The sequence below is a fragment of the Pelobates fuscus genome, chromosome 2, assembly GCF_036172605.1.
Source record: "Pelobates fuscus isolate aPelFus1 chromosome 2, aPelFus1.pri, whole genome shotgun sequence".
Taxonomy (NCBI): Eukaryota; Metazoa; Chordata; class Amphibia; order Anura; family Pelobatidae; genus Pelobates; species Pelobates fuscus.
This window is the reverse complement of record NC_086318.1, coordinates 179,232,702-179,248,559: the sequence shown is the minus strand read 5'-3', so window position 1 is coordinate 179,248,559 and position 15,858 is coordinate 179,232,702. Positions and strand designations below refer to the sequence as shown.

The 15,858-nt window shown below is 36.9% G+C and overlaps 1 protein-coding gene across 2 annotated transcripts in view; it reads right to left on the bottom strand.

The window, feature by feature from the left end:
• The window catches only part of RIMS1 (regulating synaptic membrane exocytosis 1), a 453,058-nt gene that overhangs the window by 281,438 nt on the left and 155,762 nt on the right, over positions 1 to 15,858 (bottom strand). For both annotated transcript variants that reach the window (XM_063442984.1, XM_063442985.1), the window contains one exon: positions 6,577 to 6,920. In XM_063442984.1, coding sequence (XP_063299054.1) covers positions 6,577 to 6,920 — 344 coding nt within the window. The remainder of the gene's footprint in view (positions 1 to 6,576; positions 6,921 to 15,858) is intronic.

The window sequence follows — 15,858 nt, the reverse complement described above, 5'->3', positions numbered from 1 at the left end:
GTAACCAACCTGGCCATTTTCAACGTAAAAATATGTGACCCATATATTTGACCCTGTAACTCTCAAAAACGCTATAAAACCTGTACATGGGGGGTACTGTGATACTCGGGAGACTTTTCTGAACACAAATATTAATGTTTCAAAACAGGAAAGTGTATCACAACAATTATATCATCAGTAGAAGTGCTGTTTGGGTGTAAAAAATGCAAAAAAAGTCACTTTCACTGACAATATCATGGCTGTGATATTTTTTACTGTTTTGAATCATTAATATTTGTGTTCAGCGAAGTCTCCTGAGTAAAACAGTACCCTCCATGTACAGGTTTTAGGGCGTCATAGAAAGTTACAGGGTAAAATACAGTGCTAGCACATTTAATTCTCCGGTCTTTCGTCCTGGGTTGGCAGCCAGGTCCCTCAAATTGCAATCAATAAAATTACTTAATTATGTAAAAATATTACATAAATACGCATGTAGAATTTAAATATATATGCATATTTATATATTTGAAGTCTACGTGTATATTTATATAATTATTTATGTAATTTTGTATATGGACATATGTATATTTTGTATTATTATTATTTATTTATATATACATAGATATATATACAATTTTGTTCTAAGTGTATTTTGATATAAATATATATATATATTAATATCACAATACAATTAGAATAAAATTTCATATAGATATATAATTATTTTTTAATTTTTTATTATTATTTTTAATTTTTTTAATTTAATTTAAATTACTTATTATTTGTATTTTATAATAATATATATATACAATATATATAGTTATTATATATATATAAGTGTGTAGTTTAATTATACGTGTATTTTTATATTAATATATGTACATATTAATATAAAAATACACTTGGCATGACATTATATATATGATATATAGACATATATTATATAGATATAATATACCTATATGTCATATATATATACAAATATATAATATATATTTTTTAATTAACATTAACTTTAATTTATTTTTTTATTTTACAGTTGCAGGGAGACTGCCTGTCAGCACAGACAGTCCCCCTGCAGGCAGAGACTAGGACACCTATTGTGACCATGTGGTCGCCCTATTGGGCGATCACATGGCCACAGGGGTCCTAATCCGCCATGGGGAGACTGTCTGGGCTGCAGGCAGTCTCCCCACACCGGGACCAACGCCGATTGCCGCCGGGGGAACGACGGCGATCGGGTAAGTACATAAGACCGCTGTGACGGTTCAGGACCGTCAGCGGTCGGCAACGGTAAAATGCCGATGACGGTCCTGAACCGTCACCGGTCCTTAAGGGGTTAATAAACACAAGTTACTGGCTATGGGGGGGATAATGTATAATAAACACAGGTTACTGGCTATGGGAGGGATAATGTATAATAAACACAGGTTACTGGCTATAAGAGGATAATGTATAATAAGCACAGGTTACTGGCTATGGGGGGATAATGTATAATAAACACAGGTTACTGGCTATGGGAGGATAATGTATAATAAACACAGGTTACTGGCTATGGGAGGATAATGTATAATAAACACAGGTTACTGGCTATGGGGAGATAATGTATAATAAGCACAGGTTACTGGCTATGGGGGATAATGTATAATAAACACAGGTTACTGGCTATGGGGGAGATAATGTATGATAAACACAGGTTACTGGCTACGGGGGGATAATGTATAATAAACACAGGTTACTGGCTATGGGGGGTAATGTATATTAAACACAGGTTACTGGCTATGGAGCATAATGTATAATAAACACAGGTTACTGGCTATGGGGGGTAATGTATATTAAACCCAGGTTACTGGCTATGGAGCATAATGTATAATAAACACAAACACAAAAAAAATAATAATAATAAAAAAAAAGAATGCAGCTTCACAATTAATCTAAATTGTATGCTGTCTAGGAGGTGGGAGGGTCTGGGAGGGAGGGTCTGCTGCTGATTGGCTGGAATGTGTCTGCTGACTGTGAGGTACAGGGTCAAAGTTTACTCAATGATGACAAATAGGGGGCGGACCGAACATCGCATATGTTCGCCATCCGTGGCGAACGCGAACAAGCTATGTTCGCCAGGAACTATTCGCCAGTGAACCGTTTGGGACATCACTAGTAACAAATTTCACCATCCATTTATAACAATTCAGTTTTTTAGGAAATTACATTAGTCTGGCCACGTTAACAAGACGAGGGCTTTTGACAAATGTGCATGCCCTTCATGTATTTAGAGTTTCAATTAGGTTTCCCCAGAGAATTCTGTTAATTTTTATGCAGGTTTCACCATCTACTGTTTACAATTATTATTATTATTATTTTTTTTTTTTTAAATGATATTGAAAAGGCCACTTTAGCTAAGAGACCCTTGTAAATGACCAAACGGAGCGCTGTTATTCAAATATCTACATTCCCTCTAAAGAGTTAGTTTCCCTGACAGTTTTGTTAGATCTTACGTTGTTGTTAGTACAGTGCTACAGAATTTGCTGTCGCTCTAAAAATAATAATTAAAAGTACCACCAAAGCAATTACTATAGCCAGATAGACAGATTAAATATTAATTGCAACATATAATGTGTAGCAATTTTGGCCAGTTTTAAATAGCCCTTTAAATACACAGTATCAGCTAGAGTATTTAGTTATTTATAATGTACCCAGTTGCTTGAATGTTTCACAATTATCTGTACTCTATTAAATTTTCTCCATGCATATTTTCAAGGCTCCACTTATAAGTTCATGTCAAGTCTCCACTCCCCTTGAATAACAGGCAGGTTAATTTCTTTTTTTTAACAGTGATCTGCTATTTTATATCAAATATGTATTCTAAATACTATAAAAGGACATTACATTACGTTTTTACTCATGCTAAATGGCAGGACTTCTCTTGTATTTCACCAACCCTCTGGAATGCACCTCCCGTGCTGTCAGACCTTTCTTTAGTCCAGTGTTTCCCAACCCAGTCCTCAAGGCACACCTACCAGTCCAGGATTTAAGGATTACCCAGTTTTGTCTAAGGTGTTTTTAGAAAAAAAAGAAAAAACACCTTAGACAAAACTGGGTAATCCTTAAATCCTGGACTGGTAGGTGTGCCTTGAGGACTGGGTTGGGAAACACTGCGTTTAGTCTACCTACTTTTAAATGCTAACTAAAAACACTTTTGTACAGAGAAGCCTACCACCTAGCTCAGTAACTAATGAATTCAGCTTTCCCAGTAAATGCCCTCATCTCACTCTAAATCAACATCATTCTCAACCTTACAGTCCCACCTCCCATGTCTCAACCCTCCTATCCATACATCCTAACCATCTAGATTGTAAGTTCCCACTCTATAGGGCCCTAAACTCCTCCTGTATTTGTTTGTCAAAGTTTGCATTGTCCATTAGATGTTTTTACCACTCCAGTTCAATTTATGACTCCAAATTGGAAGAATTTGATTGTGACTCCATCAAGGACTACAAATTTTTTGTGTTTTGTGATGAATTTCAAATGAGCAACTTTAAGCTTTCCAGACAAAGTAATGAAGGAAATTAATTCATTGTTAAAGCAGGATTGAGTGTATGTTTTCAAGAATTATGGGTATGTTATAAGCATATTGTTCCTTCCAGCCCTGTTACAGTATCAAATTCTGCAGAGATTTAAAATATAAAGAAGGGATTCAAGTACACTGATTTTCAACAGATATGTGAGAATAATTGATCTGGTGGCTTCCAGGCTGGAACAGCAAAGTAATTTTTTGATCAAAACTGGTTATAGCATATGATGACCATCTAAAATGATTGGATGCCAGATCCAGAGATACCTCTACAGGAGAAAAATGGTTAGTAGAGGATTTATACATATAAATTGCCTGGAAGTGATAGCAGGATCTTCTCCTATGGTTAGTTTGGCAAAAGATAAACAAGTCAATTCACTAAACAGGGAATTTTGTCCAGATGGACACATGTTGGTGATATTCCAACCAGATTCACAATTCCCATATTTACTAAAGTCATATTTTTAAAATTCAGATTTTGTTGACCACAGGCAGGTAGAGAGTTAATAAAATCATTGGCAGTGCAAGGGCCATGTATGTGGCAGCTTTAAAAAAAAGTTTGAAATAATTTTAAAAAATGCATTTAGGTATCTATACACCCCCTCCCCCTACATTGCCATACAACATACTCAGGGATAGCATGCTAGAGTCCCCCGCACTCCCATGATCATTGCATTGGGTAGAGGTACTAATATAATAAGGTAGTGGGCATGCCAATCTCCCACAGCCTTCCCATAAGTATAGTGTGGGGGCTAGTACCACAATAAAGGAGGTTGACATACCATTGGCCATTCTCGTCTTGCTTTAGGGTTCTACTCCCAGAGTCGCTAGGGATTCAATAGTCCTTACCTAACCCTATGGTATACTTTGAAATAATTGGAGTCATTTAAGCAAAACAAGTTTACACTAATTGATAAAATAGTGAATTTGAGAGGGTTTTTACTTACTTTACTAAATGTATCTAGAAATGTAATTAGCATTTTAACAGACTAAATGTATAAGGTAACTGCATGAATATTATAAGAACATAAGTAATAGACTATAGAAGGTGTCTCTACATTCTGCAGTAGCTTAACTGCACTCACATTCCATTTATACAAACTATTCAGTATAGAGTGGATATAATTAGATCTCAGTAGCTGTGGTCCCATTTTAATGAGGAGATAGCATGATATCAATATCAATACATATCAACTGACTGAGGAGTCTTATGAAATGTAAGCATGTGGTTTATATGCTTCTACAATGTAGACAGAATCCAAGTGTGGTTTCACAGTGTCTACAAGAGATTAAATGTGAATCATTGTTCCTCATTTATTATTGAAAATCATGGAATGTTAATGCTGCCTGTTTTATCTGCATTTACACTTTCATACATAAAAGATTGCTCCATATCACCACCACTTAAACAACTTTTGAAATAAACAGCTTCAGCATCTCGGGGGCACTAAATCCCGGGGTAATGTTTTCTTCAAAAACTTTAGCAAATTTAAATGGTTACAAATATTAGTTCACTGAAATATTTAAGAACACAATGCCTTGAGATAATTTCACTGACTGAGATCTACTATTATGTGGAAACAATCTAAAAACCTACAACTTGTCCTAAATATCATATAAAACTAAAACAAAATATTCTTCCAACTGGAGCAGAAACAATCTATGCTACTGTAATAAATATTAATGGCTGTTTATGTCTTTGTGTGTGGTGTTGAATGGGTGTTTTTTATGTAGCTATTGTTATTACATTTCAATTTCTAATATATCATCCTTATCCAGGACATTAGTACAGACACCTATGTTAGGAAGCTTCATCGTCAGAGGAATTAGTACAAGATAATACATTATACATGAATATTATGATATATGAAAAAAAGAAGGAGAAATAGGTACTGAAATCTGATAAATGAAATTAACAAATTGAGGCTGCGTATAGTTTACGAGGAATACATAAGGAGGCCAACCTTACATCTATAAATGCCGGAGAAGAATATTGTGGAATGATTGGTAGGTGTCTGTAATAGTGTCATAACATCTATAGCATCTATTCAGGTTTCTTTTATGGCCATGAAATCGAGGTGATGATCCAAGTCGTGAAGGTCAGAGACAGATTATTTTATCAGAGAGTCCTAGGCCCAGTACAAGTTTGGGGCCCCGATTTTCAAATCCAATTCAGCAGTATGTCACATATCTACTACCCATACCCGTCAATCATTATTTTTGAATGGAATACTTGGACAGAAAATCTTTGTGCTGTTTATATATTGTTATGTATGTAGCTCTATGTGCACATTTGTTTGCCTGTGTATACATATTTACATATATTAATGTGTCTATAATATTAATGTTGCACCTGTGTAGACAAGCATGTATACAGGTATGTAGACACAAGTATAATACACAAATAGAAACAGACATGCACAAGGACTTATACCCATGAATAAGCTTGCTCAGAATTTATATCTGTGTGTATGTTCTCCATGCAGAGAGACAACACGCAGACAGCAAACAAGCCCAATGACTAGCAGACAGACATTATATTGAAGATCACATACAAGGCCGCCTACTCATTATCCTAATAAAGTGTATATGTGCACTGTGTCACGTTCTGCCTGGGTAACTACACTATTCCACAGGAGCAATGTTTCCCTCTCATAGGAATGTTGGCTACGCATGCTACATGCACCTAGACACTTTCCTAGATTTGCCTAATGGATATTCTGGCTCTGGTGTAGTCATCTTTCAAACATATATTGCATTTCAGACAGCAAATGGCATTTTATTCACGGTTAGAAAAGGAATGAGGAATGGGTGAAGAGATTAGACTTTAAAGAGAAGTCATCAGGATAACAGTAAGAAATAAGAAGCTCTAATCATACATCTAATTTAAATAATGTAAAAAATATAAGAGTAACTATAACTCCAATATATATATAAGTAAATATATAAGAAATAATCCCATTAAAAAAAAAATTCTTATACCATAATCTGTATAATTTTACATTACATAAATCATGTAATATTACCTGTCTCTTGGTGGCTCGCTTCTTGACCTTGAGGAACCCTTCTGTTCTTGAATGGCAGATTGTAATGAGGTCTGTGAACCTTTGCTCCTATCCGACTGTAAACTAGAAGGAGAGGTTTCTTGGGAACCTGCTGTTGCTGCAGTACATAAAGGAGTTTGTGACCGTGATCTCTCTTGAAGTCTTGCTTTCTTTTCTCTTGGTGCATCGAAGGTGGCCCCAGTAGCTGTATCACTCAGTGCTCCATCTTGAATGGATGGCTGCTGAGCTCCACTACCAAAAAACCAAGCACCTGACTTTGTTAGAATTTCTTGTTGCTTCCGGCATAAATTGCAAACCCACATAACCTTAACAAAAGAAGAAGAAAGAAGAACAAAAAAAGTGAAAGAGTGCTTGTAATTTAAGAAGATTTAAAAAAAAAAAAGTAATGGGAAAACATATTGAAAAAATATAATTTAAAAAAATTAACTTTTTTGCAAAGGCTTAAATCTAGGGAGATCACATTGCCCTGCATTTTTTTCATCTTAAATTATATAAAATAGCCATTACCCATTATACAAAGACTTTGCATTCAATACTATGGGCATCAAAATAACTTTAGCTTAATTAAGCAGTTTTGGTATATAGATCATGCCCCTGCAGTTCTCAAAGCTCAATTATCTACCATTTATTAATTAATTCCCTTTTGTTTCTGTTTATGCAGCCCTAGCCACACCTCCCTTGGTTGTGATTGACATAATTTGTATGAAAAACAAAATGTTTCATTGGAATCATATGTTAACTTGCTTTAGAAGTTTTCATCTTCTGCTCTGTAAATTGAACTTTAAGAAATTCTAGATTAAACAGATTGTGCAATAAAGAAATGTAGACTACCTAGGTTCCTTTTTCAGGAAGTATTTAGGAAGGCTGTGCAAGTCACATGCAGGTAGGTGACTAGAGCTGTATATACAAAATAATTTAACTCATAAATGGCAGAGAATTGAGTAGTGAGACTATATGTGCATGATCTATACATTAAGGAACACTTTAGTCGCCAAAAGAACTTTAGGTTAATGAAGCTGTTTTGGTGTATAGATCATACCCCGTAGTCTCACTGCTCAATTATCTGTCATTTAGTAGTTAATTCACTTTGCTTATGCAGCCCTAGTCACACCTCCTTGCAAGTGATCTGCACATCCTTCCTAAACACTTCCTGTAAAGAAACATTTAATGTTTAATCTTCCTGTAAAGCACAGTCGGTGCAATTAAGAATTGATTCCCTCCTGCACTGTTAATAACTTGTTAGACCTTGCAGGAGCCTTGTGTGTCTGATTAAAGTCAAATTTACAGAGCAGGAGATTAGAAATCTTTAAATTAAGTTAACATCAGATTAAAAAATGTTTTTCATGTAGACTGTGTCACTCACAGCCAGGGGAGGTGTGGATGGAGCTGCATAAAATAAACAAATGTGATTTAACTCATAAAGAGCATATATTTGAGCAGTGAGACTTCAGAGGCTTGATCTGTACACTAAAACTGCTTAATTAAGCTCAAGTTGTTTTGGTGGCCATAGTGTCCCTTTAAGCTACAGTTGTTATGGTGCCTATAGTGTCCCTTTAATCAGAGTGACTGTTAATGGTGTCCACCTTCCTTCCAAATTACTTCAACATTTTTGTGTCAAACAGTATTGCTTGCATTTTGATAGAGGTTCCTTTTATAAATATATCCAGTATATGTGGGCAGTATGTCTATTTACTGATATTTATATTTTGGGTGGAATTTCTAGCATACATAATTTAATGTAAACTTTTTGTGCATACCGTAATTTTTTTTTTTAATGAATAACTGAATAGCAATCAGAACAAGAAATTAGTATTTTAATCTATGTAAATGTGTTATTAATACAGCCCAGCCCATGTTAAAAAAAATGGTATCATTTTTTTTCTTTAAATTAAAAAGGAATTAATAACAATTTATCAACTTGGTTTTATTCCTCACTTTACATTTCAAGTAATCAAAGTAATTAAGTATTGCCTTAAAAGGCAAAGTAATCCTTGCCGTAATCCTTGCCTTAAAAGGCAAGGTAATGCTTGCCTTAAAAATAGGGTTACAGTTAAGGGTAGAGCAAGTTATACCAGGTTAAAATGTCCATAATTATTGCCAAATATAGTAAAACTATCCAAGATCTATGTTTCTTATCAACAAATTATAATTGCCCTTGCATACGAAGGAACATTAATAGGAATAGATGGAATCATGCAACATATAGGGAATGTTAATTTAAAAGATGGTCTATTTGTTAGTAAGATATCCTCTGATTTTTTTTAAGTATATATTTATTTGTTTATTTACAGAGAAAAAAAAATCCTAAACTGGAAACCAAACAAAATAAAAATAAAAAAGTCTACACATCAATTGATGATGTAATAATGATATCACCAGCAATATTTGGGCCAAATCCTGGTATATATACCATGGTGACTTGCTTCACTTAGCTAACAATATATAAATAGTGTTATCTAAGTGACGCATGGCACCATGATAAATTTCTATACAATGCATATACCAGGATTTGTCCCAAACCAATCAAAAATGTGTCTAGAAAATAACTTATTTTACAGCCCACAGATGTCAGGCAGTCAAACAAATAATTTGATGAAGGATTGCAGTGATTGCATTCAGTTTAAAGACCTTTATGAGAACTGTCAGAAGAACAATTAAAATCGGGGGAAACTTTTATTCTAATCTATCATTATTGTGTAAATGTTTTTTTCTTCTAAGTCTTGCTTACCAAGTATTCAGTACATCACATGCGTTTGGGGAATACAAAGAAAAGCTAAATTAAAGATTTTGCTATACTTAAATTAAATAGACAAGAGATATTTAAGTTTTTGCCTAAAAGTGTTTAATATTAATGTGACTGAAGCTGCACATTCAGAAAAAGCAACAACTTGCTGTTTATACAAATTTACTATGTAGTTTACAATTTAGTCATGCTACATTAACCCTAATCCCAACCACACTAAAATTCTGCACTCAAAGCAATAACCCTCTCTGCACTGCTGAAACTCAAAATTTGGTGCATTAAAATGGCACTGTCAGCATTGATGTAACATGAAGTGTTAATTATCTCTCACTACTACAGGAGAGTCAAGGCTGACAAAAAAAAGGTTCCAAAATTAGACTTGCAGCTTTTCAGGACCACACTTGGGGCTTCGGCCTCTGTTAGCCACCTCCCTGGGAAATGCTCTTGGTTCGTGGCCTGTATTGGAACTACTGTTCTAAGTAACTCTTTTGATCAAATAAATGGTTATTAGTAGGTCATATCACCTATAGTATCCAATTATGCCCAGAATTACAGTGAGCTGAGCTAAAGTATTGACTCCACACTACAGTCAACAATCATCTTCTTATCTGTATATCAAAGCCATACAAACGGGAAAGGGGGCAAATAATGTAATCTTCTATCATCATAGAGGTTAAGAATAGTGTTAGCAAACAATTAACTTTATCAACATGCATTGGTCTTTAATCGGGAACCCATTCTCTACTAAGTTATTCTAATTTATAATGGACAGCATTAGATCAATTTGAAATACTGGATGCAGGATTTGTAGGAAAATAATGTGTAAGTGGGTCTGTGCATGTCTGCTGTCTGTGTCTACATGTATATGTGTATATGTGTGTGCCTTTAACCCCTTAAGGACACATGACATGTGTGACATGTCATGATTCCCTTTTATTCCAGAAGTTTGGTCCTTAAGGGGTTAAGTAACCGAGAGTGTGCTAAAAAGTGTGTTAAGCAGTGGAATTGGGGACGGGACGGGTAGGGGGAAGGATCCAGGAGTGGAGTTTTTCAAAGAGGTCACCAAATAATTTTTAGGCTCAAGCCCCTAGCAATTCATTGGTGATGGTACAAGCTAAATTACTGGTCATCGAGTGAGGGGATGGAGTAGAACCATTAACACTGTTCACTTGGTTATTTGATGTTTTGAAAGACCAGCCATTTTCCCTATGAACAAAATTCTCTCCTTGTTTGGTAGTTCCCAGGGAATGCCCATTTATTTTAATATGTTTTATTTAATTTATTTAATTTCTAGGTAAATCTTATGGCATTTCTCCAAAAAGATGACTATTAAGCATTATTCGCTCTATTTTCTATAATAGGTAAATACTATTTTACCCATTCATAAGGAAAAGCAAGCAGGGGGGAAGAGATTTAGTGAGCGTAAGCAAAATGAATGAGGAAAACAATGAGGACAGTGAGGAAAAGGACAAAGGGAAAAAAATAAATCACATGCTTATTTCATTTTGCTTATTTATAACAGAACATATGTTTTAGTGTGTTTAATTATATTCCTAGATAACAAAGCAGGTTTGCAAAACAATTCTATTTCCTCTTGGTCGATAAAAATAACAGTGCAGTTTCACTTGTCTGTCATGAACAGGCATAATTCAAATCATTGGCATATTGCATGTTAAATATAAAGAAGATAGCCTCAATTCCAAGAGCAGGGTTAACACAAGTTCAAGCAGTACTGAAATGGTTATAGTATTTCAAAATCAATTAAATCAGAACCGATAGTTTAGAAGCATTTGCCGCGGTGAGTACTTCCGCCATGGTTAAAAACAAAACAAAAGAAAACACTCTTAAAGGGACTTTATAGGCAACCAGGCCACTTCATTTCAATGAAGTGGTCAGGGTGCCATGGTCCCCACATTTTAACACTGCCGTTGAAATGCACGAACTGCATTTCTTTCATTGCATTGTTAACCCCACACAGTATGATAGCGCTTCCACAGAAATAGTGGAGTAGAACTCCACTATTTCATTCAGATGGTATCAGAGAGACCATCTGATTGGTGCAGAGCAGCGTTTTGTTGTGCATGGATCCTATTGGATATCATTGGATGGTCTGAGATCATCGATAATCTCAGCCAAAGAGTCAGAAAGAAATGCAAAGACCAGCGCTGCGAGCGAGAATAGGTAAGTGAACTCATCTTTTTGATCCTGGCAGCAGGGATCAGGTCACATAAATGGTCACCTACACATTTGTATTCCTGACACTTTTTAATTTTTTTACTTTTTTATTTAAATATGCAGCCTTTCCATCTCCAGGCCTACTTCATTTGCCCACATGGCGCTTAGGCATCTGTTAAAAAATGCTATATGAGCACATATACACGCTGCCATATCTTCCATAGTGTTGAAAGAGTACATGTGAAGGAGCCTAGCATCGTGGGAGTACAAGAAGTGTTCCTTTAACCCTATCTGTACCAAGTACCACCAATGAAAACATAATTTTATAACATGACAGGAGGCTTCGTATTTGCTTAAGTCTCTCTTTACTAGAACTCCACAGCAGCACAGAAAAACAACCAATCAGAAAAAATGTTAGGTACTATAAAACTCCCCTCCCCATGCATCATTCCCTCTTTCTTTGCTGCTCCGCATCAGTACAGGTCAGAGTACCACTGCCTCGTGCTTCTAGTGGGTGGCTTTGGGATTTATTATGATTTATTGATTATTTATAGTAATCATGTTTTACTATGATTTATTTTACCTTTATTTAGCTTATTTGGGATTTATTGATGATTTATTTTCATCAGGTTTTATTTACGATTTTATTAGTTTTTTGGGGATTGTGCCCTTTTGGCTTTCTTTGGGGAGATTTTTGCTTACTTTGTGGTGGTTTTTTGGGGGGTTCCTAGGGATTCCTATTCGGCTTGCTCCCTTTGCTTTTATCTCTCCCACCCCTGCTACCCCACTCGCTAACACCTTTCTGTTACTTGTTCCGCCCTTGCTAACCGCGGGCGACAAGTGGTTCTCTCAGGGTTTCTGGAGACTAGCCTCCTGGCTGCCTCCTCTGATTCCCCGAGCTCCTTTGTGAGCCTTCCAGTGTACTCGCGGTCGGACACGAGTACCTGGCAGCACCCGCGCAAATGGCCGCCTCACCGCGATCGTCTCCTTCTAAGGAGCTTGCGCACGTGGTCGCCTCAGTAACCAGTACCAGTAATTAATATTGGTTATTAATGTATATTAATGACATCTATTCCTGACACTGTAGTTTTAATAGACCCCCTATTAGAAAGGTAGAAGTTAGTTTACTTAGCTTATTTCAAGCTTATTTGTCATTGCGATCACATTGCCCAGAAGGGCCGGATTGGCTGGGTTGTCAGGCAGTCCCACCAACTGGGATCGCCAGGCAAGATAAGTATAAATTGCCTGGAGTACTGCTGGTCTTTAGGGCATACAGTGTTTAAAGCTGCTTTTTTCAGGAAATACGCCTTAATGGCATTAACGGGTTAAAACAAAATAAGTGTCTTGGGTTTCACAAAACTGTTGCAAATTGTTGTCCAACTGTGACGATTTTCTAGGCATTGTCCTTATTTTAGAGTCTTGTTCACCTGGGCATATTTGGGAATTGTTCACAAACATGCAATTGCACTGTGAAACTGCACGTGGATCATACAAACATAGGCGTGCGCACGGGGTGTGCAGGATCTCCCCTGTCGGTCCATGCAGAGTCGGCGCTATCCGAGCGCTGGCTCTGCTGTGTGCCTCAATGGGCCGGTGGGGAGATCAAAGATCTCCCTCACTAGCCCACAGGCAGGGAGGAAGGCAGGAGAGCACCTGGGGAGCTCTAGCCAGCAGCTCCGCCGTGTTCCTCACTTGAGGTCGGAGCATTGCCGCGGCAACGCTCAGATCTCGCAAGAGTGAACTAACCACTAGGACCACCAGGGATCAGGAATGGCAGCAAGGATCCCCCTCCAAGGCTGAAGAAGGGATGGGGGGGTATTTCCTAATCTGCCCCCCCCCACCCTCAAACACACAGCCCCCCACCCCTTACACACACAGCACACTAACAGCCCCTTCACACACACACACACACACACAGCACCCTCACTCAGACAGCACACTAACAGCACCCTCACACACACAGCACACTAACAGCACCCACCCAAAGGCAGCTCTTAACAACCTCAGTCAAATTATGAACTAGAGTGTTAATTATTATTGTATAAGTGAGGTGTTTTTAATATCTTCTCCTTTCCATGTTAATTTGTCAATATACTGTATAGATTTGTGCATTCGTTTTCGTACCAAATATACGATTTTGTCTGCAAATTCTGTTTTATTCGTATTAGTTTACCCTAATTAATTAAAGGGGTGATCTAATGTCCCCCCTGGTCCCCACACATGAGCAGCTGGTGGGGACCATAAATAATAAAGTGACTAGGGGTCTACAAGCCCCTAGTCACTCCCCCCCAATAAATATACCCTACCTACCCCCCTCACCATAATAATAGTGAGGGGGCAATAAATTAACCCTGTAAAATAAAAGTTCATACTTACCATTTGATGTCTTCTTTCTTCAGCCCCAGAAAAGGCCAAATAAAAATCCATAATACCCATCGCAATTGTTAAAAATGACGGTAAAAAAATAATCCTTCTTCACCCATGGAGGGACCAGCGCACGGCTTATTAAGCCTTCCCACGCCCTGCAATTAGGCTTAGAGCGCTCTGATTGGTTGGTTTAAGCCAACTAATCAGAGTGCTCTGACAGGTAAATGAAAAGACTGACAGGTAAGTCTCTAGAAAAAACACTAAGATCGGGTAGTACCCCTTTAAGGAGTGCTCCCAATTAACTGGTATAGATGTTAGCGGACATGCCTAAAAAAGACAGGAAAATATAATATAAAGATATACCAGTGAGCTTAATATGAGAAAAATAGGAAATAGGGGAGACGGTGTTAGCAATTATCAAAACAAGGTACACTGAGTATACGATAAGCTACCAAGTATCATGGCCAAACAAATGTTACAATTAAACTTTATTAGCTGTTGCCCAAATTGATACAGTTGCCTCAGTGTACTTTTACAGATATTGCTGCTAATCCCTATAACGTTACTGGGAGACTGCTTCAAGGGCTATAAAACGGCGAAATTGATTGTCCTTGATATTGGAGCGATTCAACAGCCGAAATAAATATTATGACCCTATTTGAGCAGACATGCCAGTAATGCAGGTGTAGTAAAGGGGGGAGAATAAGGTAATGTTGCCTCCCCTGCAGACACCTATAATGAATGTGCAGGTAGACAAAGGGAGAAAAGGGGAACCTGTGTGAGATTCTCACCTAGTCGATGAGGGCAGCTAAAGGTGCTAGCTCAAAAGCCAAGGAGTATCTATCTGAGTCCTATATAGGCTAAAAGCACTACTATGCTAGTTCCCTGCAAACTCCTTATAACACCTTCGTGGGTGTTCTGTGCTAAAACTAGCGTTAGGAGTAAAAGTCCCTATAAGTATGCACTACCTGTTCAAATTCCTATTCTCAGTAAAGAAATAATATGATCGGCTTACAAAATAATGCAAAACATAAGTGCAATGACGGATTCCCTTAGGTGCATGGTGAGTGCATGGTGAGTGCTCTAGTGAGGTGTAGGGATATCCTGAGGAAAAGACCCGACGCACCTCACTAGAGCACTCACCATGCACTCACCATGCACCTAAGGGAATCCGTCATTGCACTTATGTTTTGCATTATTTTGTAAGCCGATCATATTATTTCTTTACTGAGAATAGGAATAGATATGTTTGTGACATCAGTATATTTTGTTTGTTTATGCAATAATATTACAAACTGGCAAAAAATAAAAAATAAAACACAAACGTTTGAGTTTGTTTTGTTTTTTTCTTTCTTTTTTGCAAACTTGTAATTCAACATTTAGGGGTTACCCTCCATTTTTGAGAGTTCCTATTTATATAGGCTCATTTTCTCTTTTTTTTGTTTGAACTGCAATAATATATTGTATGCTTAAGTGTAGACTTATCACATGGACATTCACACATACACTCAGTATGCTTAACGAGATTGGGTTTTTTCTCATTGCATGTAGGTCACATTATTTCTAAAAATACACAGTATTTTAATCCTGCCGTGATTTGCAGATGTCTTAGTCAGCAAAGAGAATACTGATTACATAATTTCACCATAATTTATCTATATCTTTTACAAAGGCTGTCACTCAATTCCAAATACAACAGGGTATTACAATGTTCTGTATATCTATAGATTGCACATCACATATTATTTAACTACATGTTGAAATGTTGCCACAAAATAAATATTCTTTGTGAACATTATGGAAGCTAATTTTCTTGTATCACTACATGTAAATGTGTACAAAAGGTCTAGTTGATGGGGCAGATCACTAGCATGACCACATTTTGGGCGCATCGCTCAGATCCATGCAAATTGACGTTCACCACCTTTATCAGAGGTAGAGGGTTAAGATGGGAAGTG